The sequence below is a fragment of the Alternaria metachromatica genome, assembly GCF_023757995.1.
Source record: "Alternaria metachromatica strain BMP 0045 chromosome Unknown scaffold_13, whole genome shotgun sequence".
NCBI classification, from domain to species: domain Eukaryota; kingdom Fungi; phylum Ascomycota; class Dothideomycetes; order Pleosporales; family Pleosporaceae; genus Alternaria; species Alternaria metachromatica.
Genome location: NW_026055504.1, coordinates 358,259 through 386,136, shown reverse-complemented (window position 1 = coordinate 386,136; position 27,878 = coordinate 358,259). Strand labels below are relative to the sequence as shown.

The following is a 27,878-nucleotide window of genomic DNA, read 5'->3' as shown; positions in this document are numbered from 1 at the left end:
CGGCATCACGCATCGGCATCTGCCAGGGGCCGACGATCACAACGTGGGCTTGACGAAAACGACCACTACTCTCGGGTGACTAGCCAAAGCCGTTTCTATATGCAAGGGCATTATCGACCACACTGCAAGGAGTTGCCATTGGTACTTCCTAATCGAGAGTCATCCAATTGATTTTTCAACCCCTTTGGTCTTGCAGCTCTCATAGGCCACCCTTTTTCGAGACTCCATGTCTATATGTGACCGCAATTAGGGATCAAAACTTCAACATTCAGCTGCCTCTACACCACATGTGTACTTACTCCTACCACCGGCAAAAGAGACTCCCTATCAACGCGAGTGAAAGATTATACCAAGACTGCCAACCTCTTCAGTAACGCTGGCCGTCTCGCCTCGACTCTGGGTTCCCACTTGTCCTAGTGGTGACTATCTTCACGTGTTTGGCGAGCAAAATCGCAAGCAGCCGTTCTTCACGATCGACAAAGCTCGAGCTTCGCCGGTAGTTTCGAGCATATACCGAAGTCATGTGCCGAAAGCCCATACTCTCATGTGGCTGATGCATTTTACAATGACATAGAAACCGGCCTCCTACTTTCCTCTTTTCCTCCCATCCAAATTTCTCTCGGATCAGAAGAAAGCATCAAAATACCGATGCTGTCATGAATGGGCATTGTCTCCCTTCCATGAAGATGGCATATCTCAGAAGGGAATCTAAGTAATCAATGACACGTGAGCTTCACGACACTTCACTACGAGCCGCATCTCCGGTCACGCATCTATCACTGCATATCCGAAAAGCTAATTTGACAAAACTGCTACGAACCGACACATGCAGGTTGCCGCTGGAGCTCTCCAGGCTGTCACATGGGATCTCCACTTTGACGCATGTGCCTCGTGGCCATATCGCAACGTGATCACGACGATCAAGCGCCTTGACTCACTTTAGTTACCTCTTCGCGTCGTGGTAGAGTTTTCAATACGAGTTTGATCCGCTACTGCACCGCATTCCAGAGCACGGTGGACCCGTTGTCGCAACATGACGTTTGGTCTTTGTCAATTCAAAATACGCATATCGATCAGTCAAACCCTGACGACTAGGCCGGCCGGTATGCTTTACCACAGTCTGATAACCAATTATGTCTCGGTCAACGCTTCCCAAAATCGTATATAAGACATCATGTCGCTCGATCTTTCCGTGCAAAACCAACATCCGTTTCTCATTACCAAAATGCGAAGTTTCGTTTACATGGGCGACGATTTTCCAAAACCATTTACCGCAATGATGATGGGGCTAAGAAGGATGTCAAATGTACAAGCCCGCGCCTGGCTTTACGATATTCTTATCACTAGAGTCATGTTCTGTACGAGCAAAACGCGTGCCGAAGTCTGTCATGGCTTGCTTCCTCTTTCTCAAAAGTCAAAAGTGACTGTTCCCATGGACGTGTGCAAGACGCACCGCCGGGTCAATGAATATCGCGACATCAGAGTATGTGTATGCCTGGCGTCTCAAAAGAAGATTGCCATCTTCGATGAGTAAGACTCCGCGTGTTTGGAAATATATAAAGCTGTCGTTTTCGTTTTCTACAACCGAACTCTTCTCCCCTCACACACTCCTGAGTTCTGATTTTACCAAAACGGGATCGCGAACGATGAATGACCTTCGTCTCTCGGCCTCCAAAAGATCAGAAGACCGCTTGCATGGGGTCTCCTGCTCCTTCGCACTTTCTCACATCAAATAAACTCATCGATCTGATGTCTGCATCCTTTTACAACTTTGGAACACCAGAACGTCGACCAAAAGACATGCTCTACCGTGCGATGAGGAATGCTCACTGTCTAGGCATACGTTGGATGTGATCGAGAGTTGTCAAAAGACGTACAGGGCTGTCTGATGTATGTCTCTAGGGTGAGGTAAATAAACATGAGGTGTGTGTAGTAAAGAGCACAAGTGTGTTGGTGGACCATGCATCATTAACGAAGAAATTTTGAACACATACGATGGCTGTTATCTAAAATGAGTGATCAAAATACATCGTCTATGGGGTGGGTCAATATGTCAGCCTGTGTCTCAAGCTATACACGAAAAGAGATAGAGACGAACAATGTTGTTTCTGTCTGGAAAAGTGACCCTATCAAAGTCATTTGAAGCTTTCCCAAGTCCGCTCTTCAACACCGACGGCGACGGACACGAACCGACACATCGATGATCAAACACAAAGACATCACATACACGTAAGATGTCCGGCTTTGATGCATAGAATATCATTGATTACGCTCAAGGCGACTCTCAAAAGGTATCATCTCCGTCATTCCCTAAAACCATACCCACTCATTGCACAGCCTGCTCACCAAGAGTCTAAGTATGAACTCGAACATAACGGAAATAAAAGGGAACATGGACATAGCCTCCATGGGAGGTAAAACATGGAAGCGGAGAGAAGGACTGCCTGCCTGCCTGCCTGCCTGCGAGGTAACGCCAAAGGGATTATACCTCCCATCATGTCATGCTCATGTTACCTGGCCAGCCCGCTATGGATGCAAAACCCCCAAGTCTAACGCAAGGAAAACGCCGCCCAATGAAACTTTGCTGGTATGACGCAACAGATAGTAAAACAGATATGAGAACAACAGTTCAGTGTGGGTTATTCGAGTCACCGTCCGAATAACCCGCTGCCAACGCTGATCGTGCCGAGACCACTGCGTTGTGGGAGAGGTGCTCGCGCCGCATCTGGTCGGGCTGCACCTGGTGGTCCTGGCGCGGTGTTTGGCTCTGCGTTCATGGGTCGCATGCTGCCAACCCAGCGTGGCCCGACCTGCTCGTGGGGTATCTCCATGTGCTGTGCCGCGGGACTCGACATCATCCCGTACGTTTCCCTACTGAGAACACCCATGTTGTTGCGAGGATCTGAGCCAGGTGTCTCGGCGTATGTGATGTGGTCGACCGGTGCGCGTTTCATGTGTAGGACCGGTGATTCTGCTTCGCCTAGCAGACCGTTGGCGTTGTGAGCATTCGACGACGGAGGATTGGAGTTCGCTTCGATGGTGGAGGCAGATCCGTTGGGAGCTGAGAGGTCGACCATTCGACGCTGACCAGCTGGTGTCTGGTAGCTAGGTACTCGTGACGGCCCTGGAGGGTACCGACTCTCTTGATGTGAAGGATGTCGTGGGTTGGCCCATGGCGTGCTTTCTAAGAATTGTTCTTCTGCAGCTGCCTCGTCCGCTGTTGTCGTTCTGTTGTAGGTGCGGAACGATGGGGGCGGCACTGGAGCACGCGTTGCAATCTAACGCGCCGAATCAGCTGCTAGTTCTCTAGCAGATGCGTTCAGCCACTTACCTTCATTGCTCGAAGATCCTCGTCGATCTCGGTTGGTCGCGCAGCGCTGATATCTGGGGCGGCTGGGAACCCAACGTACTTGGCGACACCTGAGAGAATGGAGACCTCGAGGTTGTATGCTGTTTGGTGTCGGATCTGGTCGGATCGCTTCTCAGGTAATCGTGCCATGTACTCAGTGTCATCGCAGCCAAGCTGACGTCGTCCGCGTTGTAGTTCGAAAACCCGCTGGTTGCACTCTTCGAGAATGTCCTCGCGGATGTGGCGCACAGTCTGGAAGTACTGGCTGTGCATCTGATGACGCTCTGCTGCTGTGATTATCTCGAGATTTTTCTGTTTGTATTCTAAAAGCCTCGTCTCGTATGCGATCTTGTCGGCGCGTCGATCGTCCACGCATTTGATCATAGCAACGTACTCTGGGTGGACACAATTTGGCTGCTTGAGCATGTCGAGCTCTCGTTCGAGTTGCGCTATTTGCTCGTCGCATAGCCTGGTAACGGTTAGTAGCCGATCCTTCTGATCATGCACTGAGTGAATTGCTTACTTCTCTCGGAAAAGCTTGAACTTCTTCTCAATCTTTGCAAGCTCATCGATCGCCTGCTTCTTCTTGGTAACCTCCTCATCGAGTACAGCGCTGTCTTCATCGTTGTGCTCGCCCTCAGCTTCAGCCTCGTGGGCTTCAGCAGCTGCAAACGGCTCGGCGTAGGCATAGCTAGCGTCTTCCGTCTTCCGTTTCCCTCTTCTGCCACCTTTTCTTGGTTTTGTGTGCTTCGCGACGGTGGCCATTTCGCTGACAGTCTGCGCGGCGATGTTGGCTTGTCGCTCCTCGAGCTCTAGCTCCTCGCGAGCCAGTGCCGACAGGTGCTCTTCGGCGTTCTCGAGCTCTTCGTCTGCGTCCATCTGCCCCTGCCTGTCTGCTGCGGCATCAGCCAGGCCATCGAGCGCCGAACCCTTCGCGTTTACGCTTCGTTTCCGTAATGGTTCCTCTTCGCGCTCGTCCACTGGGCTTCCCTCGGCACTGCTACGCTTTCTTTTTATGCCCACGTGTTCGAGATTTGCCGCCTCTGATGCTGCGATCAGCGAAAGAGAATGCAGAGGGTTTTCAGTTGTAGGTGCTTCGCCCATGGCGACATCGTCTGTAATCGCAGATGGTGTGGGTGGGGCAGATTCGTCGTGCTCGATGGTCTTGGAGTGCGCGAGCTTGCTCGGTGTTCTTGTGTGGATGGGCTCAGAGAGTAATGACGTCTCGGTCGCTGTGCGCGCGAACTTTCGAGGCGTGTTGTCCAGTCGCTCGGTCTCGGCCTCTGAATCATCCTCGTCCATATCGGCTACTGCGGCTGGCCGTGGTGTTGACTCTGACTGATCGTCCGATGCGTCTCCGAGCTCGCTCAAGCTGCTGGAGCCGTTGTCGGCAACATCATCGAAGCCATTAGGAGCTTGTTCTGCGGGCAGGGACTCGGTGAGCACTGTCGTCGGAGCTGCCATGGTGGACAGCATCGCAGCAGCGATCGCGGTGGGGTCTTGGTCAGCTGGTGTGGGTATCTGCGCTGGCGCAGAGTGGTTGGAGGGAGAGGTGGTGGAGGTGGGGTCAGGTAGTTCTGTGGTGAGGGTCGAAGTTGGACCTGGGAGGGGCTGTTAGATCTGGTGCAGGTTCGGACGGCGTGGGTAAGAGACGCGGTGAGAGAGGCAGGTTCGCGACGCTGTCGTCGCCTCGGTTGACGCAAAGATCGACAGTCTCTCCAGCGGCGACCCCAGGCGCAGTGCTGCGCCTGAGGAAGCCGAAAAAGCGCATCGGGGTCGGGATAGAAGAGGTGACAACGTACTTTGAGTGTGCGCGACGTCCTCGCTGGGGCCGGCAGCTGTTCTCGAGGTGCTCCGTCTGGTCTGTTCGGGCGCGCTCATAGTGCGCCCACGCCGAAGACAGCCTCACCGCGTGACCAATGTCGTAAAAATATGCCGTGGACGGTGTTGCGGGCCTTCGCGATGCGATATGGGCGCTCTTGGGGGTGGAGGATGCAGGGCCCGGCGAGCGGTCAAAAACAGAGCTGCGGGTGTGAGGGACGCGGGCGTCGAGGGAGCGTGTGGGGATGTCTCAGGCAGGAGCGACCGGGTGGCAGGTCTGCGATGTTTGTACGGGAGAGGGTGCAAACGCGGGACAGCGGCGGGCATTCCTGTGTGCGTGGTGAATGCGGAGGGCAGCTCGGTCGGGATGGTGTAAACTGCGCTCTGAAGCGGGTCGACGGCCGGGAGAGGCCCTGAGGCTTGCAAATGACCGCACTGCCCTGCCCCGGGCGGTGTCGTTCTGCCGCCTGCGTGACCCAGCTGGGCCTAGCGCGCATCCGCCGTGAAGCGTCTCCACCAAAACTTTTTGACGAGCTTGCTGTCGCCAACACCAACATCTCCATTGTCGCCATGGCCAAGTCAAAGGACAAACGCTCGGCTAAGACGGACACGCCCAAGAAGAGCCACAAGTCAGACAAGCCAGACAAGTCCCTCATCAAAGTCGACAAAAAGGCGTTTGACCCGGCGCTAGCATCGCTGTTTGCTGCCAGTGTACGTTGATCGCATGTCTGTGCTACAGGGCGATTGCTAATAATTCTCAGGCCGGACCTGTGCAAGCGCCCTCAAAGTCACGGTACCAAGCGCGCGAACAAGCGAAAGCGACCAAAAAGTCCAGCGAAGATGAAGACGAAGGCGATGCGAACGATGCGGAACTGAGCTCGGCATCCGAAAGCTTGCCTTCCGACGATGAGGACGAAGAGGAAGACGAAGATGAGGACATGTCGGATGCCAGCGACGACGCTGAATCTGAAGACGAGGCCGCGCTAGCAAAACTGGGTGAAGCCGTACTGCACGGCGCAAAGGAAAAGCCAAAGAAGCGCAAGCGCGGCGAGAAGGAGGAGATCGAGGATGCATATATGCGCAAAGTAGCGCGCGAGGAGGAGAAGGAGGAGGAGCAAAGACAGAAGAAGCGCAAGACCGAGGAAGAGGACGACGAGGATTCTTCAGACGAGGACGACGAGGATGAGTCTTCGGATGAGGCAGATGAGGGCAAAGAGACCAAGGACGCGGACAAGGCCGAAGACATCGCAATTCCCAAGCATGAGTCGCTCATGGAGAAGACCGACGAGAGCGCATCCGAGGTGGAGAAGGCGTCTCGCACTGTCTTCCTGAGCAACGTCTCGGTCGAGTGCATAAGCTCAAAGCCCGCAGAAAAGGCTCTCAAGAAGCACCTGGAGTCCTTCATACCTGACCTCGCCGATAACAAGCCCCCGCACAAGATCGAGTCGATACGTTTCCGATCAACGGCTCTCGACCCCTCGCTTCCCAAACGCGCTGCCTTTGCAACCAAAGACATCATAGACGCGACTACCAAGAGCACTAACGCATATGCTGTTTACACGACCAAGGTAGCCGCAAGAGAAGCTGTCAAGAAACTCAACGGCTCTATGCTGCTCAACCGCCATCTCCATGTCGATTCACTAGCCCATCCCATGAAGGTTGATCACCGCCGCTGTGTCTTCGTCGGCAATCTTCCCTTCGTAGACGAAGAGTCCCAAACACCCGTGGCAGAAGGCGAGAAGCCCAAGAAGAAGAAGGCCGCCTCTGATATCGAAGAGGGTCTCTGGGTACACTTTGGTAAATGCGGCAAAATCGAGAGCGTGCGCGTAGTCCGCGATGCCAAGACAAGAGTCGGAAAGGGTTTCGCCTACGTTCAGTTCGTAGATGAGAACGGCGTCGAAGCCGCGCTGCAACTCAACGAAAAGATGTACCCACCTATGCTCCCTCGCAAACTCCGTATTACACGTTGCAAAGCGGAGAAGAAGACCAAGGAGAAGCCGAGAGGCCCACCGCCATCCAAGGCACCCAGGCCGGGCGGCAATCCTGGTGCCGGTTACAAGCAGAAGTTGACTGAGGAGCAAAAGTCGATGCAAGGACGTGCTAGATCGATGCTGGGCAAGGTCGCCAAGGCACAAACAAAAGAGGGCTTCGTGTTTGAAGGCCACAGGGCGAGTGAGAGACAGGGCAAGAGTGGGCTCAAGTTCAAGGGCAGTGGCGGCCAAAAGAAGGGTGCCAATGGACGCAAGAGCAGAAGTGCGGGCTGGAAAAAGAACGGTGGAAAAAAATAGGTTACCTGCGTTGAGCATACATTCTACTATTCACGAGATTCAGCCTGCGAGCATCGGAGCTGTCTGGTTCAGACAGCTACCGTCGCGTTCAATCGATACATTACATGCGCATCTTTACTCCGGAGCTCCCGTGCCTCAATCCAATCTGCGAATCTGCTGACTGACGAAGATGCTACGTGGAAGCTTGGGAGGTGACTAATATGGGTGTCGCAAAGCCGATGTGTAAAGATGCTCAGCTGATGATACGTTAGCTTGCGAAGAGGCTGATATAGGGGTTGCGAAGCTCGTGCGTAAAGAAGCTCACGTTCGAACTAGTGGCTAAGCAACAAGGTACGTGAACTTAGTCTCGCGACGGAGAAGGGTGTAGAGAAAGAAGATAAGGATAGATGGTAGTTTGATCTGACGCGACCAGAGCGGAGCGCGAGTTGTAGAAATGCGGGCATAGGAACTTAGACAACGCAAGATATATACTAACATCTATATTTGCAGGCACACAACACAGACTGTCCGACGACGAGAAGCGACTCATCCCCCCCATCGAGACAACCGTACTATCATGCAGAAATGGGAATGGAATTTCTGATAAGTACGAGTATCCGTTGAACATGATACTCGTTGAGTGTGATCTTCTCTTAGCCAGCTTGCCTTGCTGATACCATTTTGGATCAACATTCAAGATTTATCCAAACTCGAGTACACAAATTTCTCAAACTCGGTCAAGAGCTCGATAGCCTTCTCATCTCCGGTTGGTACAAGCTGAGAGAGATACACCCCGGCGATACCGTTGCTGAGGTCGATCCACTATAGTTTGATGATGAGCCAGAGTCCACATTGACATTTGAAGACTTACCCAGTAGCAATTCGGGTGGCCGGACCACGTGAGTGAGTTCACTCCGCGTCGTTTCGGTACTGCAGTGAGGTTGATCAAACCTCCAATCCCAAAGCTGACAGGGACGTCGTCTGGGACAGTATTCCAGATAGCGTTACGGGACGGCAACGAGTACTCGGCTGGATCATCGAGGCCTTTGAGTGTCTCGAGCTGAGGCTGGAACATCTCCTTGACAGACTCGGGCCGGAGCAGCTCCCCTGTCAGGACACCTTGGTATATTTTGAGCAAGTCGTCCACAGTTGCGAACAGACCTCCCCCTCCAAAATCTGCCTCAACCCTGTCCGGCCAGTAAGGCTGCTTCTGTTCCTGCAACCTCTCACCCACTCGCTCCCAGACTTTGGCCTTTCGAGCTCGCGTCTCTTCTCGCTGGTCGGGATGGAAAGTAGCGTCATTGGCAGACACGACGTCGAAAATATGGCGTTGCATGTACTCGCCAAGCTTCATGGAGGTGATTCGTTCGACCAAAACTCCAGCCCAGTCAATGCCAGGCGAATACATCCATCGTTCACCGGGTTCAAACACGAGAAAGTGGTGGGGGAACTTTTCTGCCTATAGCGCTTGGTGGTAAGCTAATAGTATTGGCGAGCGGGGTGAGCCAGCTTACGACAGATGTGGGAGGGCCAGGCAGTGGCTTGCCCTGAAGCTCGTCGTAGCGGGTCAGGAGCGGATCCATGAATGTATAAGCCATGCCGCTGGAGTGCGTCAACAGTTGCCTGGTCACCAACATAATATATTAGCAAAACGTGGTAAGCCCTTGGACATATCAAGACTTACCGGAGGGTGATAGCCTTCGTTGCGGGCCTGAAGAGGGCTTCATTCTCTTCATTGAAACCGGTCAGAATCTTCGGATCTTTCCACTCGGGCAGCACTTTGGCGATATCGTCATTCAGATTTAGCAATCCTCTCTCGACGCATTGCATTACAGCAATTGTAGTCACCAGCTTGGTGGAAGAGGCGAGCCAATGTACACCATTGGACTCGGTGTCGTCGGATTCCTTTTCAAACCCCTTCATGTAGCGAAAGGAACCTTTTAATCACGTCTGGTCAACAAAACAGAAACAAAACAAGAGACAGGGAAAGGTGGACTCCTAGGTATCATACCATTTTTGCTGATGGCGCCAAGTGTAACTGGAGGAATAGGCTGCTTGATTTCCTCAAATCGATGACGAAGAGAATTGAAGGTTTCATCGAAAGAGGCCATGGTTGGAGGATGTTCTCGTGGTAAGAAGAGGGTTTGATTTCTCTTTATCCTCATAAAAAGTCGCGTAGTGCTGTCCCGTCTTATACTGTACGTGAACTTCATTGGCTTGGCTTCTTGCGCACAGCCCTGGGCGTTGCATAAGCGGCTATTGAATTATTGTGCGGAGGTATGCTAGTAATATTGGCCCGATTACTGATCTAGAGCGGACTAAACCCACGGTCGGCGACATGGGAAGCATGAAATCCATATCAACTTCAGATACACCAGTCCTGACGGAAACGATCAAGCGGGGCAGAAGGATCACTTCGGTCTAATGACTCACTCCGGAGCTTCTCATGGATCGGGTCAACACACATAACGGCATGATGATTACGAACCACCTTGGCAGATCGCCACCGCTCATGTCATAGCCGACTTGATGGACAGCATGAACCTAGACCGCGGCTATCTCTTCAATGGTTTCGGGTTTAGAAGAGGTGAACTTGCTCAGGTGGATTTGTGCCTAGAGACAAACCAGGTTGCGTTAAGGGCGCAATGGTCTGACACCAGCAGAGGAGCTGCAAGAGATAGTATTGTTTAAGAGTGTGTTCGCTGTCTGGCCATATCTTGGTCTCTACCTACTGTTCAGCTTCCAGCCTATATCTACTCTAGACTCATTAGGCAGCAGCCACATCGCTTGCCATCTTCAAGATGGCGTCCTTTTCGCAGAACTCAACCACCTTTTTGACCTTAGATCCATCCTCATTAAAGTACAAGAACCAAGCACCCTCAGAAGAGTATGTCTCTCCACTGCTCCTAACATACACGTCGGCTTTAGCTGTAAAAGCGGCGCGCCGCGCCTCCGTGTCGATGATTAGGTTCGACATGATGTTATCCTTGAACAGCAATACTTTGATGTCATTCCCGAAGAGGTCCTGGAAACTGGTCGTGTCGAAGAACGTGTCTGTTGCAAGACCGAAAGCTTTAGGGACGGATGCGGGAAGTAGGTGACGTGTGCAGTCGGCTGTAACGTCGCGATTGATAATAGAAGGGTTGCTCTGAGCTGCGCCTTCTTCGAATGCTGATAAGAAGGCCCGAGCTGTTGCCTCAATTTGTTCTCTGAGTTTCGTTGTGGAAGGAGTTGGGGCCATATTGGAGGACTATGGTAGAGTTTCGTGCGAATTGAAGATGGATGTGCAGACAGTGGTATATCAGATAGGAGAAGGTAGTGGAGGCATTGACTGTACATTGGGTTGCGCTTGACGCCTACTTATGTTTCGCGCCTACCTAGGTAGCATCAGCGACTGTCTACCTCGAATTCGCCAACAGTCCTTCGCGGCGGTACACGTAAGTCCATGACTTAACGCCGTCCTTTGGATGATGCTTATTTAACAAGGATAAATCATACGATCTCGAGTACTGTCTTCCAAGACCTCCTTTGAGGGTCTACAACAGAGTGCGATGACATTTTCTCCCGTTTCGGCCTAGTGCGTTTGAGCCACGGAGCATCCCCGGCCGTATCCATCCATGGATCTGCAGCCTAGCTCTAGCTCCACCCGATGACATTATCGCCCTCTTCAGCCTAGCTCGCAGCTTGAGCATCCACGCAGCCCAAATGGTACGTCTCCTTTCAACGAACATTTCGAATGTGCCGCACCCGTAGACTGAGCCCAAATGCCGATACGAAGCGGCGGTGTGAGCCTTCACTCAAGCTTATCGCCGAGAAAGCATGCTAAAGCGTACGGTGATTTCTAAGTCGTGTCTTTCTTGAGTAACGCTGGCTACGGATGAGACCAAGATGTCGCGACAGAGCTTGGATGAGTTGAGTACATAAATGATTCATTTACCTCTCCTTCTGTCCAAACTCAGAATCCAGTCACTCAAGATTTTAACAATCCAGCTTGCGGCATCTACGCAAGTCATATCCTCTACCTTTATCCCTCCCAGCGTCCCGCCAACACAAGAATGCCTCATTACGATGAAGCTCATGCTAAGCCGAATGGCCCTGGCGATGCGCGACCAACAGCCTTGCAGATCATCAAAGACGAGAACCTTGAGAACAAACTCAAAGGTGAAGTCATTGTCATCACTGGTACCTCCTCTGGCATCGGCATTGAAACCGCTCGTGCCCTAGCCACCACTGGCGCCATTCTCTTTCTCACGGCCCGAGACACGAGCAAAGCCCAATCCGTCCTTGCTGATATCTTCGAACCTTCGCGTATGTACATCATCGAGATGGACAAGGCAAACCTCTCTTCCGTACGTGCCGCCGCCGCCGCCATTCTTAGCAGGACTCCTAGAGTCCATGTACTCGTGAACAATGCCGGCATTATGGCAATTCCCGACTTTCGCCTTACGGCAGATGGCCACGAACTTCAATTCGGCACAAACCACCTGTCGCATTTTCTTTTCTACAAGCTTCTAGAGCCCGCTCTTCTCGCAGCCGCCTGCTCCAGCCGCCCATCTCGTGTCGTCAGTCTCGCTTCCTCAGCGCACAACGTCTGCGGGATCAACGACTCCAACAACTACAACTTCGAGAAAGGCGATTACGACCCCAGCGTAGCGTACGCCCAGTCAAAAACGGCAAACATATACATGGCCAACGAGATTGAGCGCCGCTATGGCTCGCGCCATCTACACGCCACTAGCGTCCATCCCGGTCTCGTTCAGACGGGGCTGACGCAGCATATGCCCCCGGACGCGTTCAAAGGGATGGAACATTTGTATCCCACCATGAAGAGCGTCGAACAGGGTGCTGCAACCTCGGTATGGGCAGCGATCGGCGAAACATGGAAGCACAAGGGCGGCAAGTACCTCGTCGACTGCGCTGTTGCGGAGCCATACAAAGAAGGCGATGACAAGTACACTGCGCTTGGTTATGCTCCGCATGCTTACGATGTGGAGAAGGCGGAGAGGTTGTGGAACGACTCGCTCAAGCTTGTGGGATTGCCGAGTGATGATTAAGCGTTCAGAATGGGACAGCAGTGCAAACTCAGTGTACAATTAGACATACGATACAAGCTATATGAATACACCCACGCGCATTAGCACACCGTACTTGAATTTACCACCGGTCATAGTTCTTATCGTGAAATCGCGTTATCGGATATTGTACTGGTAGATCATGCTGGATTCGTGTTGAGACGTGTTCGACGTATCGACTAATTTTCCATCAAAGGAAGACGCAAAGGCTGCTCGCCCCTCATCAACCTCCAGCGGTTACTAGATACAAGCAAATCGTCGCATCCCTGTACGGCCCATGACCACTTAGCCAGAAAGCCAGGGGTAGCCTCCCAACTCTTCATGTCGTGCGGCTCACCCCAAACAACGAGTCCCTTGCGACCCGCAGTAACCTCATCCTCATCACGTCCTACTACTGCGGTCGGCGGTATTGACACGACCTTAGGGTCAGAAACCTTGATAGCAAGAGGCATACCTCGTCGCTCTTGCATTGGCGTAGCACCCATGAGCTCGCCAATGAGATCCTGCAGTAGCTCCCAGGGGTCGAAGAGTCCCTCATGCCTGATGAGGTTGCCGCGCACTGAAGGAAAAGGAAAGAGGTTGATCCAGAAAGAGTGCAAACGCTCTTGCTGGATGCGAGTCGGGAAGAGTGAAGGAGGTATATTGGGATTCAAGGGATAGATGTTCGTGTCGTCGATGTAAGGAAGGCTGATGGGACATGTGGTTGGGGAAGGAGGCATGTCGTATGTCCACCCTGTAAGAAGCGCGTTTAGAGTACGCTTGTTTGATACAAAGGCTCGGAAGACGTTGTATTGAACTAGGTGAAGGAGGTGGTCCGTAGAGAGGGGAAAGACCATGGACGGGGGTGTTAGCGTAGTGGGAGCTTGACCCGGAGTGTATGGAGGCCGCCTTCGGAGGTCTACAGTGCGATCAGGAATGGAATTCGATGCGTTCATCGTCACATCTTGAGCAGTGGGCTCTGTGGAATGGGATAGGCTTTCGTCAACTTCATCCAGGCGCCAGCGCTCAATCTGGAACGGGCGCGACGTCTGAACAGAAACTGGGTCTTGCTTTCTGTTTCGCAGTCCTTCGTCGAGATGAGCTCAGCCAAGGGCGAAATGCTTAAGACCGAACTCACGATGTGCTCTTTGGTTCTTTCGGTTCTGAACTTTCCTGCGCTGCTTGTTGGCCTCGGCTTCGATGTTGGTGGGTTGATACTCGACCCTGTTCGCTTCGCTTTCGGCTGGAGGAAGTGGGGTGACGAAGTGGTCCATGATTAAGCGTTAAGAACAGCCCGTCTTCTGTTGGTGGTCGGTTGGTTGATTCCTACACGGTTACAGCCGCGAAGTCCGCAGCTATGGCCTGCTGACAGGCGTAGCGGTGCGGAGATTGATCCGCGCCGCCCCACTTCATTCGGGCAGCTTCAACCTCGAGAGAAGAGGTCGGTTCAACAGCTTCCACTTTGAGCAGGACACTCTTGTGTTGAGACGCGCCGCCAGATCATCAAGGATGACCCCAACGTCAATACACCAAAGAAGCCACCATAGATCAAGATCACAAGGGCCGTATTCGTTCTTACGTATGTGAAAGACGACAAAGGCATCGAGGAGATGGACCTCGACATGGAGCAACTATGGGAGGAACTGTTGGTCCAATGTTCACCGTGCAAATTTCTGACTGCGCGTATGCGATCTGCTCTACGTTCGTAGAAGTCTTTTGAATTAAGATGTCTAGCGCATGTACACTTAGCAAACGGGAGAGACTTCAGACGAAACACAACCTTGTCAAGAATTACCGACGGACCGCAGATGCATGAAGCATGACATCAGAATTGTGATAAATGGCCACATATTTGCCAGGTTGGTCACCTCAACACGGTTTGTGTGGTAATCGTCGAATATTGTGCTTTTTGTAACCCTTGTAGGATTTGGCAATCAAAGGTACCCGTGAAACCTTGATAAGTTTATCGCACACCGGCAGCCATGGACTGCCGTGTTCAGTGGCGGTTCACGTGCAGGAGCAACTAGATTACAGGCCGTTAAGCCCCCATCTCCTGGTAACGACCATGACTGGTGTTGCCACGGTGCGGGAACGCGGGCGCAATGTCGAACGTCTGGGGGATCTGCGATGGGGCAGATGCTAATCGCACATCAACGACTGCAAGAGCCGCACTGTGTAGCAAGATTAAGATGAAACGAGTGTAGTGACGCATGCGACAGGCACTTCACCGATGTTCCCTTGCCAACTCGCATTGGTTTCATCCGGGGTGTGCTGACGATAAATGCCTGATCCGAAGAGGAACGCGAAACGGACGGCTACGGGTGTCCGGATAAGCCCATGTGGAGCAGTTGAACTAAACTCTAGCAAGAACCCAATATTACACCACTGATTATTTCGTTATCGAGGCAAAGATTCGGTATTTATGCTGTAAAGAGCGGAATGAAGGGTGGTGCGATAACGACGAGTTCTGCAAATGCCGACTTCCTGTAAAAGCCCTCATGTGTTGCACACCAAGCTTGTGGTAAACGAAGGATGAACGCGTGGAGGGGATCATGCACGTCAGCGGAAGATGTAACCTGATTAGATTAACGTGATGAGCAATCGAAACTGATACGCTGCGTTTTAGGGCTGGCAGATATGTAGCCGAGCTGGATCGGTACGGTTCTGGTACTTGGGATCACACCTCGCGTAAATGCGACGGCATGAGTGAGGCTTTTGATTGACTGTCGTGGAACCTGGACAAATGGAATCACATCATCGCGGTCAGAGTCCAGAACAAAAGCAACAACGGCTGATACTACCCAAACTACCCCCAGCATGCCGGCAGAGGTAGGGTTGGGTGTCATTAGAGTTGACGGGTTTGCCGAAGCAACACGAAGCAAAGATCCGGGCAAGGAGTTAGTGCCCCTTACATCCAAGTAGTGGTTGCATTATAGATGACATCCGTCTTCAGCCGCGGACGAGAGCACATGTTAGGGATGGGCCGAAGTATCAACAAAGTGGTGTGACTTGGCAGAGCGGCCGAGCCACTGTCGCGGGCCCGAGGCGTGGAGGTTAGGATGACGCAGCGATGTGCGACACAGGAGAAATCGGTGGCTGGTTTTCAGGCTTACCGGTCTTGAGACCAGGGACGATATGCGTCTCGGCTCGAAGAGCCAGGTTCCCAGTCCAGCTTGAGCATTTCCTTTGTTTTGTACAGTTTTTCCCGTGCGAAGCAGGGTCTGACGATCACAAGCTTGGACGTCGAAGTGGAGGCTGGGTCTGACTTTGGCCCACTTGCATCTGCATTCTGTTGTGCTTACGCTACAGCTGATGTGACGGCGGTGCACATATGCAGGTCTGAAGAGAAGGCAAGAAATGAGGTTTGCTCACGTGGTACTCCATGACATTGAGCTATCCAGATCATGCTGGATGGGTTGAGACGGAGGCGAGACAGGAACTGGGCCAATAGACGTAGGAGGCGGCTTTTAGTCGAGCGCGTCCAGACGTTGAAGGCTATGGAAGGTAGCTGCGCAAACGACTCCTTGTTCGATGCGGAGCGTTCTGCTGGGAATTGCTGGGAATCGCTGTGGTGGGTTCAGAAGCTAGAGCTCGTTCAGAGTTTGGCGCCTACAGCCCCGACGGATCATCCGTCTGGGGGCACTGGGCGCAATTTCGACGGGGCGCCAATCACCCGCGATATGCCAGCGTAGCTGACGCCTGCAGTTGGCTATACACCAAATTGTCCGATTGTTTTTTAGGTCGCGTGAATTGTGATTTGTCTGAACCAGGAAATTCGATATCGCAGCGCGTGTGAGGAGAAGATGGATAGTCCCGGGCGGCGCGGAGGCTGGAAATGCACGTGCCTTCTCCACGAGCGTCACGGGTCGGGTTAGCCTCGGGCTCTTGCATCTCAACCCCGCTCGAATGGCCTACACTCTGCCATCATTCAGTATCAACGTGAAAACTCGAGAATGAAATGGGGAGAGACAGATACGCGCACTCATCTGTGTCGTTCCGTCTGGGAAGCGGCATACCGTCTCGTCGTGACGTAGAGAGATGCCGTGTGTGGCTGCCTTAGACTCACCAGGTATTAAGCGGGTCCCTGCTCGCTTAGCGCGTTGGGCAGGCACGAATAGAAAGCGTCCTCAGCGCCTGCCCTCGTTCCTTCCTCGACGAATCATTTTTCCCTCACTAAAGTTCGCCATCTTCATCTCACTCAAGACGTGTTTGCGCGGACTGGCGCGCGGAACACCACAAGAATACACCCTAGCTTCTCCGCCGCTCCCAAGGTTGCTTTGCCTCCAAAAGGCACCGCCTGCTCTCGGCTCTCAGCAATTCGTCAGGCCGGACTCAAGACCTGTCTGCATCTCCCACCTGGGCAGCCATAGAACGGCAAGCAGATCACGGGATCCAATCTTCCTGCAAGACGCAAGCACCTGTAAGTCCACTCCGTCGCGCTATGCAACTCGTTATCACCATGCCCGACGATCAAGTCCTTTCAAGCGACGGCGCATCGCTTCAGACACTCCCGTCGCCGTCGCAAGACTGTATTACCGTCCCTCGCTATGCTTCTCATTTTCCTTTTCGGCTTACAGGCATGCCGCATGCTCTGGTGCTACACATTCGCGCGCCTTGCCTCCACTTCACATGCTAGAGGCTGACGTCGCATTCAAGGCAACACAAAGCTCACCAAGCCTTTTGTATCCCGCGTTCTGTCCGCTACTTGGACCACGCCGCTGCTAAAGCTGTCATTGCGCAACGACAATATACATTTGTCCGCTCGCTGGTCGCCCTAGACTTCAAACCCGAAGAGCATTCAGACCGGCAATACGACCTTGACGCCCGCCAACTGACGAAACAAGGTAAGCGCACTAGCTCACCGCGCATGCATATGCCAGCGCATCATCCCTTCCAATCGCCCACCCCGCCAGCACAGCGTCCAATGCTCTTTTGATTTGGCTGACAATCATCGTAGGCGACTCTCATCTTCCTCTCGTGACTGGTGAATACCTGCAACGGCTCTTCCCCACTACTACGGCGCGGGCCTCTAGAGTGCAGCTTCATCCTCGACAAATCGCTCCATCATTTGTAAACGCGCACTGCCCCTCGACGTCCAATCACCACTGCTGCGCCTCAAACCTGGAAGCTAAAGCCGTGTGCTCTAGCGAATTCGCCTCAAGCACGCCTGGCCATTGACAGCGCATCAAGTATCGGCCCTGCCGCGACGTGACCGCCTGCCTGTATTACGCGCCTCAACTGCGAGCCTCTCGCTACCTCGTCTTCACCCAAATAGGCCCACAATCTACGCATTGTAGACAGCCATGACCGACTACGCACAATTCCACGGGCATGCGCCCGCGCCCAACCCGCAGCAAATGCAGTTCGGACAGCAGCAGTCGTCCCCAATCCTTCCATCGAATGGAAACTTCGCGCATAACGGCCAACCACATCCCCAGCACCACCCGCAGATGGGCTTCCCTCAGCATCAGGCCTACATGGCTGGTATGCAAAATCCATACATGCCCTCTCAACAGCAACAACACCAACAGGCTGCTGCGCTAGCTACGGCTGCTGCAGCAGGACCAGCCGGATACTACGATCAAACCGCCATCTCAGGTCAACTAGCACAAGACCCACGCGCATCTCCACGCATGTCAGTATCCCAGATGAAGGGCGATGGACGCGCCCCACGATCGCCGACAAACGTTTCCAATGCGATGAACAACGCGCTCCCATCTCAAGTTCAGATGACCCCGACTCAGATGCAACAAAGGCGAATGAGCACTCAAATCAGTAGTCCTGCGATGCAGCAGCCACAGCCTGTCATGAACCATGGCGGCCCCAGACCCTCCGTCCCTCCGATGCCCCAGCAATCGCAGCACCAACAATCGCCTGAGCTTGTCGCTGGAGGTGCACAACCAGAAGAGGCGCCACTCTATGTCAACGCGAAACAATTCCATCGCATCTTGAAAAGGCGTCTCGCGCGACAGAAACTCGAGGATGCACTCAGGCTGACATCCAAGGGTCGAAAGCCATACCTACACGAGTCTAGGCACAATCACGCCATGCGCCGTCCCCGTGGTCCTGGCGGTCGCTTCTTGACCGCAGAAGAGGTGGCTGCGATGGACAACGCAGCCGGAAAAGGCGAGGGTGAAGACGGCAACAAGGAAAACGCGTCCATGCCTCCCAAGCCTGCCAGCTCTGGCCCCAAGCGCAAGGCATCATCTACACAACTCAAGGGAACACCTACCATCAAGAAGAACAAGGCAGGTGCCGTGCAGCGTCACAGCACGAGCGAAGAGGATGAAGATGAGGACGAAGACGATGGTGAGGATGAAGGCTAGGCTGTCCTCCCGCCCGGGCCTCTGCCCACTTCCGTCGATCTGATTTCTATACCCTTTTAATTTCGACACCTGATCTTCTTGAGAGTTCCTCCAAGGAGCTCCCCTTCATTTCACGACTTACGCAGCGAGTGCTTTTGGGACACCCGGTTGGTTTATGCATTTTACCCCTGTTGTCAGATTAATGACACTTTCACACACAAATTGTCTTATCAATGGACTGGGTCGGATTCGGGTCACACATAAGGCAGGGCGGTCGGAGCATACGGCACTCACTCGGATGTTGGGAGTTCTGTTGTTACTTGCTATTTCTCGTCTGCTGAATTGTGGACTATCCTTTGTATCTTTTCATTATCTTTTTTTCTTCTTCTTGTCTTGTCTGTTACGATCAATACCCACACTCGCTATCTAGCTTGGCGAAGATACCCAAACCACTGGCCAGGAGAGCCAGTGGCTATACTAGAAAGGGTCTTCCTTCATCGGAGAAAATCAATATCATCCCATTCCCCCAGATTGGATTTTGCGAATGCAAACTGATGTCGCATCCTTGAAGTTCAAGTTGTACGTGACAGACCACCTCACCAATTCCATGTATGACTTTGTGGTATATCACATTGTGCGTGAAACCGACCTGTCAGGATCGAGTTGTGTTCTCGGGATATGTGTGATGTGTATCACAGTCGCATGGCAAAGTCCGATGTTCGCTCAGAGACTGCAGGCGTCTTCTTATTTACGGCATTTGGACAGCATATACCGGCTTACCCAAGACTGAGGCTCTGTCTTGCTCACTAGAGCTACGCCACTAGCGTTGTATACAATTTGTGTCGCATTCAGGAAGATAGCTAATTGAAAGTATACATCATCTGGGAACAACTTACTTACTAAAACATAATAGTGTGCATGCAGCAAACCTTGGAATTGCGACACAAATCCTGGCCACCCCCGATGATGCCTGCTTTTCTGCATGTCAAGTCCATCTGTTCGCAACGTCAGCCTCCCGCCAGACTCGGACGGCGCTTTAACATGCCTGACGACATGTGCGACAAGTAAGTCTATGATAGCCGCATGCAGATCTCCACATCAGCGGCTTGGTCATTGCTAAGTAATCTGCTGCGGAATTATCGTGCGGAACCGCGCCTCGGTAAGCAACGGAGCCCTGGAGATCTGCACCTGGGAAAGTGCGGAGCTTCTGCAGCCGGATATGTACACCAATTTGGATTGTGCTACGATAAGCACGTTCTGGCTCTTTCCACAGGCGACCTACATGATGAGCTTTTCGTCGCAGACTCCTGCTACCCCTCATCCCTTCCAATCGCGAGAACATGAAGAAGAGTGCAACCAGCCAACAGTCAACGGACGAGTCCATCCGAGAATTACACGACCAACAGCACGATGAGATTGACGATGCAGAAAGAGATAGGATCGAAGAAGAGTGGCGCAACAGTATCCGCCTAAAGGTCGATCTTCGACTTTGCAGCATTGCTGGTATCTTGTGCTCGCTCAATCTACTTGACAGCGGCGTCATCTCTAGCGCATCCGTCACCTCTATGCTCAGCGATCTGGAATTGAATGTCGGCAACCGATACTCTGTTTCCATATTTATCTTCACGATCGCGAGCATTGCCTTCCAGCTACCATCGACAATCGCCGTGCGCACCTTCGGACCGCGTATCTGGTTTGCCTTCATCACCTTCTGTTTCGGCATCATTACGCTGTGCACAGCTTTCGTGCAGACATGGCGACAGATGATCGCGCTACGCATTCTGCTCGGAATAGCTATGTCGGGAATTTATCCCGGCTTGACGTATCTCATCTCAACATGGTATACACGGAAAGAGCAACAGCTTCGCTTTGCTCTGATGCAGAGTGGCGAAGTCATTGTCTTGGCAACAGGTGGCATCGTTAATTTTGGACTCAATCAGCTCGACGGCAAATATCTCAAGGGTTGGCAGTGGATGTTTGTTGTAAGTGATATCCGTGTGCAAATTGATGTGAGACAGATGTTGATTCCATCCACCAATCTTTAGGTACAGGGTAGCATTACTGCGTTCTTCGGTATTTTGACATATTGGTGGATGGTCGACTTCCCAGAGCATGCCCAAAACTCCTTCTACTTCCTCACGCCCCACGAAAGTGCACTGGCGTCTTCTCGAATCGACAACGACAGAGGCGATGTCAAACCCGACGACTTCGCATGGTCTAAAGTCTTCGTTCACGCCAAGGATCTGAAGGTGTACGGTTTCTGCACCCTTTACTTCCTGCAGAACCTCGTCTCGACATCGCTGTCTTACTTCCTACCTATCATTTTGCAAACCGGCATGGGCTTCTCTTCAAACAAGGCGATTTTGCTATCCGCACCACCTTACTACTACGCTGTTATTCCCGCTATCCTGTCCTCGATCGTCGGCGACAAGTTCCAGTTGAGAGGGCCTATCATAGTCTTCAATTGCGTGTCTTTGATTGTAGGTTTCTGTATGCTGGGTTTCTCGGACCAGGTCACCGTGAGGTATATAGGCACCTACCTTGCTACCGGAGCGTACGTGGCGAATTGGGCGGCCATGGCGACTTATCAGGCGAACAACATTGTCGGCCAGTGGAAGAGGGTTTTTACTGCCGCAATGGTCACAGCTTTCAACGGCGCTGGCGGTATCGCTGGAAGCTTCATTGTGAGAGCACCAGAAAGTCCGAGGTATATGACGGCCATCTGGGTCAGCATAGGAAGTCACCTCTTGATCATTGGATTGGTGGGAGTGTTCTCGGTATTTTTCTACATGGCGAACAAGCGGCAGACTAGGGGGAAGCGTCTCCTAGAGGGAACAGAAGGTTTCCGGTTTACGTACTGAGTGAAGGGCGAATGTGGTTGAGCTAAGGCAGACGCTAAGAAATATCTACTCTACCAATATACTGAGATGCCTGGTTCTGGTTGAGTTCATGTAGTCTTTTGAACTTGTCATGCAGGTAGTCGTCCGCCGGCATGCTTGACAAGTCGCAGGAACATGGGATGAAAGCGGGTTGACGTCGTCGGTGGGGACGACCGTATGGGACAGTTGGCTCGTGCTGAGTCCTCACTTGCATCGTCGACCCAACTCGCAGCTGCCTCACCACTTCCGCTGCTACAGCACGAGCGATCCCGCAGTCCCGGCCTACCGCCCCAAGCAACCCGTTCTATTCGAATCTCGCTGTTTTCTGCTTCTCCAGCTGCTGGCGCCGACTTGGTAGCGTCACGCAGCTTCCCCCTGTCCAGCTGGCCCCTCGACCGGGCAACAGCACCCCCGTGGCCCTCCGCCGAGCTTATGCGCATCGACGCCGGCCGTACACACATTCAGTAATCTACTTCACCACGCCATACACGCTTTTTGAGACTGCGCCGCACGTGTAGCCGCCACAATGGTGTTCCTCGGCATATATCGCGCCATCTACGACTATGAGCCCCAGAGCGACAATGAGATCGCCCTAAACGAGGGCGACATCTTGATGGTGCTGGAGAAGTCGACCATCGACGCCTGGTGGAAAGCAAAGAAGAAGGGGCGCGATGGCGACGAGGAAGAGCCCGAGGGCTTGATCCCGAACAATTACATTGAAGAGGTATGCTGCGCCTCACCCCGATGACAGCCCAATCCGCGTCGCAACCATGCCCAACGCTGCACCAGGCATTGTGTGGAATGCTGCAGGATAGAGACTGATGATACGTATAGGCCGCCCCAGTCGCACAAGCCAAAGCCCTCTTCGATTACGACCGCCAGACGGACGAGGAGCTCTCGTTCAAGGAGGACGCCGTCCTAGATGTCTACGATACCACAGATCCAGACTGGACACTGGTGGGAGTTGCCGACGACTATGGCTTTGCGCCCGCGAACTACATCGAGCTCACTGAAGAGGGAGCAGCGGCAGGAGCACCAGCTGCGCCATCTCCCGCGCTGCCTAGTCGCCCGCCCATGCCACCGGCGACCGACTCTTTCGATGACGATCAGCCGCCTACTCCAGACACGCCTCCACAACCGAGTCCGGCTGCGGCCCTGGCTGGCATCATACAGAAGAAGTCGCAAGAGGCAGCACCGCGATCGACTATTTCTCCTCCGCCCAACGTAAGCGCGCCTCCGCGACAGCAACGACGCGTGCAATTTACCCCGGAAGAGTCGGACGAAGAAGTGCCAGCACCCCGTCTTCCCCAGCGACCCGAGTCCGAGGTCTACTCACCGCCGCCTACCCAATACGCACACGCGCGATCCCCATCGCCCCCAGTCAGATCGCCACCGCCCCGAAGCGTCACGTTCGACCAATATGATCCTCCGAGCAGGGACGAGCAGCCCGCGACACCCATGTCGGGGTCGGGATACCATTTGTACAACATCTACGAGTACATTACACAGCCGGGCAAGAATAAGAAAATGCCAATCACCCTGGGTGTCAACATCCCGAAAGGAATGATCATGATTGCACCCGAGAAGTCGCGCGACGGGCCGCAACAGGAATGGAGCGCGGACAAGATGGAATACTACTCGCAAGAAGGCAAACACATCTTCATGGAGCTTAAGCAGCCAAGCAAGAGTGTCGACTTCCACTGTGGTGCTAAAGACACTGCATCGGAGATCATGCTCGCGCTTGGTGAGCTTGCAGGAGCGGCCAAGAGCGCAGGACTCCGCGAAGTACTCGCTGCTGGCTCCGGAAACTCTAATGTGCAGAAGAAGGGAGTTATGCTTTTTGACTTCATGGCACAGGGTGATGACGAAGTTACCGTTGGTCTCGGCGACGAGATCTTAGTCCTCGACGATTCCGCAAGTGACGAGTGGTGGAAAGTCAGGCGGCTGAAGAATGGCAAAGAGGGTGTGGTACCAGCTAATTACGTTGAGGTCACAGAAACCGTCCCCATACACGCTCCCGCAGCTGCCATCGCTCGATCGGGAACCAACGCTGGCCGATCCGTCGTCGAACAGAATAGGCGGGAGGAGGAAGAGCTTGCTCGTCAGGCTGCGAGACGGAAGAAGCCAGAAAGTGAGGCAAGGAACGATCAGGTAGGCCCTGGCCTGCACTTGCCTTCGCGTAACTCTAGTCTTATGCAAACAAACGTTGACCATCGTCGTACTTCACAGAGATCAAGCAAGCGCGAAAGCTCCGCAAAGGACTCGAGTTCAAAGTCCGGCTCCAAACCAAGTCAGTATACAGCAATTTCACTACTTGAGTTTCTTGATCTGTCTACCGAAAAGGGTTCTGCGCCGTTCGTGGGCGCCGAACATCTACCTAGTGGGACAACAGAACACGTATTGTGTACAAGGATGCTGACCAAATTTGTTAGATTCCGCCAAGGTACGCACTTGGACCGACCGATCCGGATCGTTCAAGGTCGAGGCAGAGTTCATTCTCATCAAGGATGGCAAGATCCACCTACACAAAGTCAATGGCGTCAAGATCGCTGTACCTGTCACAAAGATGTCAGTAGAAGACCTCGAGTACGTCGAACGCGTCACAGGCGAGTCTCTAGATGACGACAAACCCCTATCGGATTTGAAGAGGAGGAGCATGCAACAGCCTCGCGGGAAGGACTCAGGTCCAACCGGTATTTCTGTCGAGAAGAAGCCGGAATACGACTGGTTCGACTTCTTCCTCAAGTGTGGTGTCAACCCACAGATCTGCGAACGGTACGCCAGGGCATTCACCAAGGACGAGATGACGGAAGAAAACATTCCAGACATCACTCCTGGGCTTCTACGTACGTTGGGTCTCAAGGAAGGTGACATTCTCCGTGTGACCAAGCACTTGGATGCGCAGTTTGGAAGAGATAAGCGAAGTGTTAGCTTTGCTGAAGAGGGAGGAGAGGGAGCTTCTGGTGGACTGTTCTCAGGTCCAGGAGGTGCACTGAGAAACAACACCCGAAAGGGACGTCCTGCACCACCAGTTGAGACGAACGATGTCGTTGATCCAAAGGCGTTTGAACCGAAGTCCGATGAGGCCGTCAAGAAGCCCACAGACGGGACGTCAGCAGCGACATCTGACAAGACAGCGAATGGGTTTGACGACAATGCGTGGGATGTCAAGCCATCCAAGTCAACAGCTGACAAGACAGCATCTCCACCTGCAGCACAAGCCCCTGCCGCAAAACCACCCCAGCTGACTGGATCCATGAACGATTTGTCTCTTCTAGACATGCCTGCACTCAAGCCTGACGAGATCGCGCAGCCAACGCCTCCTGCTCCAGCACCTCAGCCCGCACAAGCAGCTGCTCAACAGCCTCCAGCACCCGCTCAGCAACCGCAGCCAACAGGCGCTACTCCTACCCTTTTCGAGCAGGTTGCAGCTATCAAGGCCCTTACCCAACCTCACAACATGGCCCCACCGCGCATGCGCCCACAAGCTCCCCAGCAGCAGGGTCCTGGAGGTCTCATCGCTCCACCGCCCCAGCGTTCTTCTTCTGCCCCTCAGAACCCACAACAAAGTGCTTTCGGTCCCCCACCACCCCTACAACCTCAGCTCACAGGATACAACCCCAACCTCATGGGTCAAAACTCTGGACAGGGCCAAGGCATGCAGGGTATGCCACCAATGCAACAGCAAATGACAGGCTTCCCACAGCAAAATGGCGGTTTCGGATTCCAGCAGAACGGCATGATGCCTCAACCTACAGGCTACAACCCCATGTCTCCACCCCAGCAGCAGCCAATGCAAACTGGCTTCGCTCAATACCAACAACAGCAGCCAACTGGCTTCCAGCAGCCCATGCAGACAGGTTTCCAGCAGCAGCAGCCACACTTCACACAAGGCTTCGGGAATGGCAGCCCTTTTGCCGACCCACCACGGGCACCTTTCCAACCACTACAGGCTCAGCCTACGGGGTACAACTCGTTCCAACCATCGCCGCTTAACCCCCAGGCGACTGGCGTCAACCGCTTTCTACCCCCGGCCCTTGCGCCACAGCCGACTGGCTACATGTCGAACCAAAGCCCGCCGCCTGTCCCTCCCATGCCGCCAATGCCCCAGGCGCAGCCTTTGGTGCCCCAGAAGACTGGCCCACCACCGACCATCAAGTTTGGTGTACAGCCCGCAAAGAAGCTAACGCCCCAGCCGACGGGGAGGGCGAACCTTGCTAATGCCAGTAAGTGTTCGACAAAATACCTATGCAAGACCTCTCTAATCGTTGACCAGCACCCCAAAACCCGTTCGGCTTCTAATCTCGCTCATGGTGGTTGTTTGTTCTTTCGTACCCCTTTGCTTACCTAGGGGCATCCACTTAATTACCCTGCTACTGTATATGTACATAAGTTCTACCGTATCTGTTTGTTGTTTGGCGGAGTGGGTTCGCAAGGCTCGATAGCATTCTTCATCAAGCCACATAGCATTTGCGTGCACGTAACACTCCGAATTACCAGCTTCGTTTTGCCCTCATTGCTAGCATCTTGCCCTCTGTAGCCATCTTTTCAAATTGAGTGAACCTCTAGTTCAGATGTGGACGTGGTACTATCGGTCCGGCAATGGTGTGGTCTAGACTGCGGCTGACATGCGTGGCGTGATGGCTGAGTTGCTCAGAGGATTGGCGGGGAGATGCAGTCTCGATAATACGTGAACTTTTGCACGTCAACTAACCTTGGAATACTTCTAACAAGGCATTGCGATAACAGACATTGCACACGTTACATGTGCAGGACGAATCACCCCTGTTCTCGAGCTGTCGTTCACCCTTGGCGCGAGGCAGATGCGAGACCAAGCCTTCGCCAAGTAAAGCTTAGCCTGACACATCAGGTGGCACGATATCCCTGCGATGCATGTGTGGCTGGCTAGCTAGCAGGCCGATTCGATGTCGTATCCACGCAAAACCGCGCACGCGTCTGTGGCTCTGCTCATCGAGTGATGCCAGACCTTGCACCCACCGTAAAGTACGTGGATAGACCTCGGCCAACTACATTATCATCGCAGCTTCGGCCATAACTCAGCCACGCCTTGAAATCCCCCGACATCGCGTTGGCACTGTCAAAAAGCATGACAAGCATCTGTGGCGATGACGAAAGCCCACAGCATGTCTCGCGCCCCCGGCTTATTTGCGCCAATAGCCCGGCGCACAGCCGGGCAGCGAATGTGGCTCAGGCTAACTAGCCCAATAGACCGGCCGAGTGATGCGTTGCCCTGTCCGCGTGAGAAAGAGGGCGCGAACGAGCGCGCTGCAGATTAAAGGCGGCGCATCCCCTCCCCGGACTGTAAGAAGGGTCCACTGTATTTCCTCCAGCCGTATACTCACTTTACCTTCTGGCTTTATTTTGACCTTTGCGCAACGACTTTGAACGGTGACGCGGGTTTTCCACAAGCGAGAAATTAAGATTCGGACGGCTCCTCGGCGAAAGCTTGGTTTGGGGATACGAGACTCGGTTGCGCGACTGCTGCTTGCCTGATTCACCATTACCGGCTGCCTTTGTCTTACCTCCATCATCGACCAACGAACGAGCGATTATCGTGCGCATATCGAATTAATCACGAGCGCGACTTCTGATCCGCACTTCCCATTCTTACGAACATCTCAAAGGCCGTTTTAGATCAACATGTCGAACCAAGGCTACTACCAAGGCGGGCCTCAGCCTCAGTACCCACAACAAAGGTACGCTTCCTACGACCGTCAAGGACTGACGATATCGCGCAAAGCCGCGCGCACACTCAAATCTCCCTTCGATCGCAAAAGACATTTACGCAGTTAAAGAGTGAACAAGTGCTAACTCCATCACAGCTACGGTCCCCCAGGCGGCGGCTACGGCCAACCCCAACAATACGGCGCTCCACCACCACAACAGCAGATGTACTACGGTCCCCCGCAAGGACAATACCAACAGGCGCCACCACAACCAAAGCAAAAGAAGGACAGAGGATGCTTGGCGGCTTGGTAAGTGGGCACGATATAACTCGAGGCTTGAACTTTGGCTAACAGAAGACTAGTCTGGCGACACTGTGCTGTTGTTTCGTGTGCGAAGAGGGTTGCGAGTGCTGCGCTGATTGCTGCGAGTGTGCGGCGGAGTGCTGTTAGATGGATAATGGGGAGTAGCTGGATGGGCCAGACGGGGTGTTGGCCGGCACCGGTATTGAGTTGAAGGTG

At 53.3% G+C, this 27,878-nt stretch overlaps 9 protein-coding genes across 9 annotated transcripts; 5 read left to right on the top strand and 4 right to left on the bottom strand.

The window, feature by feature from the left end:
- Nucleotides 1–2,648: 2,648 nt before the first annotated feature.
- On the bottom strand, nucleotides 2,649–5,230 carry J4E83_006158 (uncharacterized protein; the record flags this gene model as incomplete). Its single annotated transcript, XM_049333073.1, has 4 exons — nucleotides 2,649–3,278; nucleotides 3,332–3,818; nucleotides 3,873–4,950; nucleotides 5,152–5,230. 4 exons carry the CDS (start codon nucleotides 5,228–5,230, stop codon nucleotides 2,649–2,651), a joined length of 2,274 nt encoding a protein of 757 aa, XP_049187763.1.
- Nucleotides 5,231–5,740: 510 nt separating this feature from the next.
- J4E83_006157 (uncharacterized protein) lies at nucleotides 5,741–7,458 on the top strand (the record flags this gene model as incomplete). The annotated part of the gene is made up of 2 exons (XM_049333072.1): nucleotides 5,741–5,881; nucleotides 5,932–7,458. The coding sequence occupies 2 exons, from the start codon at nucleotides 5,741–5,743 to the stop codon at nucleotides 7,456–7,458; spliced, it is 1,668 nt and encodes a 555-aa protein (XP_049187762.1).
- Nucleotides 7,459–8,130: 672 nt separating this feature from the next.
- Nucleotides 8,131–9,360, bottom strand: J4E83_006156 (uncharacterized protein; the record flags this gene model as incomplete). Its single annotated transcript, XM_049333071.1, has 4 exons — nucleotides 8,131–8,259; nucleotides 8,309–8,896; nucleotides 8,952–9,060; nucleotides 9,122–9,360. 4 exons carry the CDS (start codon nucleotides 9,358–9,360, stop codon nucleotides 8,131–8,133), a joined length of 1,065 nt encoding a protein of 354 aa, XP_049187761.1.
- An 844-nt stretch (nucleotides 9,361–10,204) lies between these two features.
- Nucleotides 10,205–10,678, bottom strand: J4E83_006155 (uncharacterized protein; the record flags this gene model as incomplete). Its single annotated transcript, XM_049333070.1, has 1 exon — nucleotides 10,205–10,678. The coding sequence occupies one exon, from the start codon at nucleotides 10,676–10,678 to the stop codon at nucleotides 10,205–10,207; it is 474 nt and encodes a 157-aa protein (XP_049187760.1).
- Nucleotides 10,679–11,492: 814 nt separating this feature from the next.
- J4E83_006154 (uncharacterized protein) lies at nucleotides 11,493–12,491 on the top strand (the record flags this gene model as incomplete). Its single annotated transcript, XM_049333069.1, has 1 exon — nucleotides 11,493–12,491. One exon carries the CDS (start codon nucleotides 11,493–11,495, stop codon nucleotides 12,489–12,491), a length of 999 nt encoding a protein of 332 aa, XP_049187759.1.
- A 197-nt stretch (nucleotides 12,492–12,688) lies between these two features.
- J4E83_006153 (uncharacterized protein) lies at nucleotides 12,689–13,762 on the bottom strand (the record flags this gene model as incomplete). The annotated part of the gene is made up of 2 exons (XM_049333068.1): nucleotides 12,689–13,068; nucleotides 13,627–13,762. The coding sequence occupies 2 exons, from the start codon at nucleotides 13,760–13,762 to the stop codon at nucleotides 12,689–12,691; spliced, it is 516 nt and encodes a 171-aa protein (XP_049187758.1).
- Nucleotides 13,763–17,791: 4,029 nt separating this feature from the next.
- J4E83_006152 (uncharacterized protein) lies at nucleotides 17,792–18,814 on the top strand (the record flags this gene model as incomplete). Its single annotated transcript, XM_049333067.1, has 1 exon — nucleotides 17,792–18,814. The coding sequence occupies one exon, from the start codon at nucleotides 17,792–17,794 to the stop codon at nucleotides 18,812–18,814; it is 1,023 nt and encodes a 340-aa protein (XP_049187757.1).
- Nucleotides 18,815–20,133: 1,319 nt separating this feature from the next.
- Nucleotides 20,134–21,654, top strand: J4E83_006151 (uncharacterized protein; the record flags this gene model as incomplete). Its single annotated transcript, XM_049333066.1, has 2 exons — nucleotides 20,134–20,775; nucleotides 20,839–21,654. The coding sequence occupies 2 exons, from the start codon at nucleotides 20,134–20,136 to the stop codon at nucleotides 21,652–21,654; spliced, it is 1,458 nt and encodes a 485-aa protein (XP_049187756.1).
- Nucleotides 21,655–22,198: 544 nt separating this feature from the next.
- J4E83_006150 (uncharacterized protein) lies at nucleotides 22,199–25,974 on the top strand (the record flags this gene model as incomplete). The annotated part of the gene is made up of 5 exons (XM_049333065.1): nucleotides 22,199–22,396; nucleotides 22,507–23,823; nucleotides 23,902–23,962; nucleotides 24,105–25,898; nucleotides 25,949–25,974. The coding sequence occupies 5 exons, from the start codon at nucleotides 22,199–22,201 to the stop codon at nucleotides 25,972–25,974; spliced, it is 3,396 nt and encodes a 1,131-aa protein (XP_049187755.1).
- Between the last annotated feature and the right edge of the window lie 1,904 nt (nucleotides 25,975–27,878).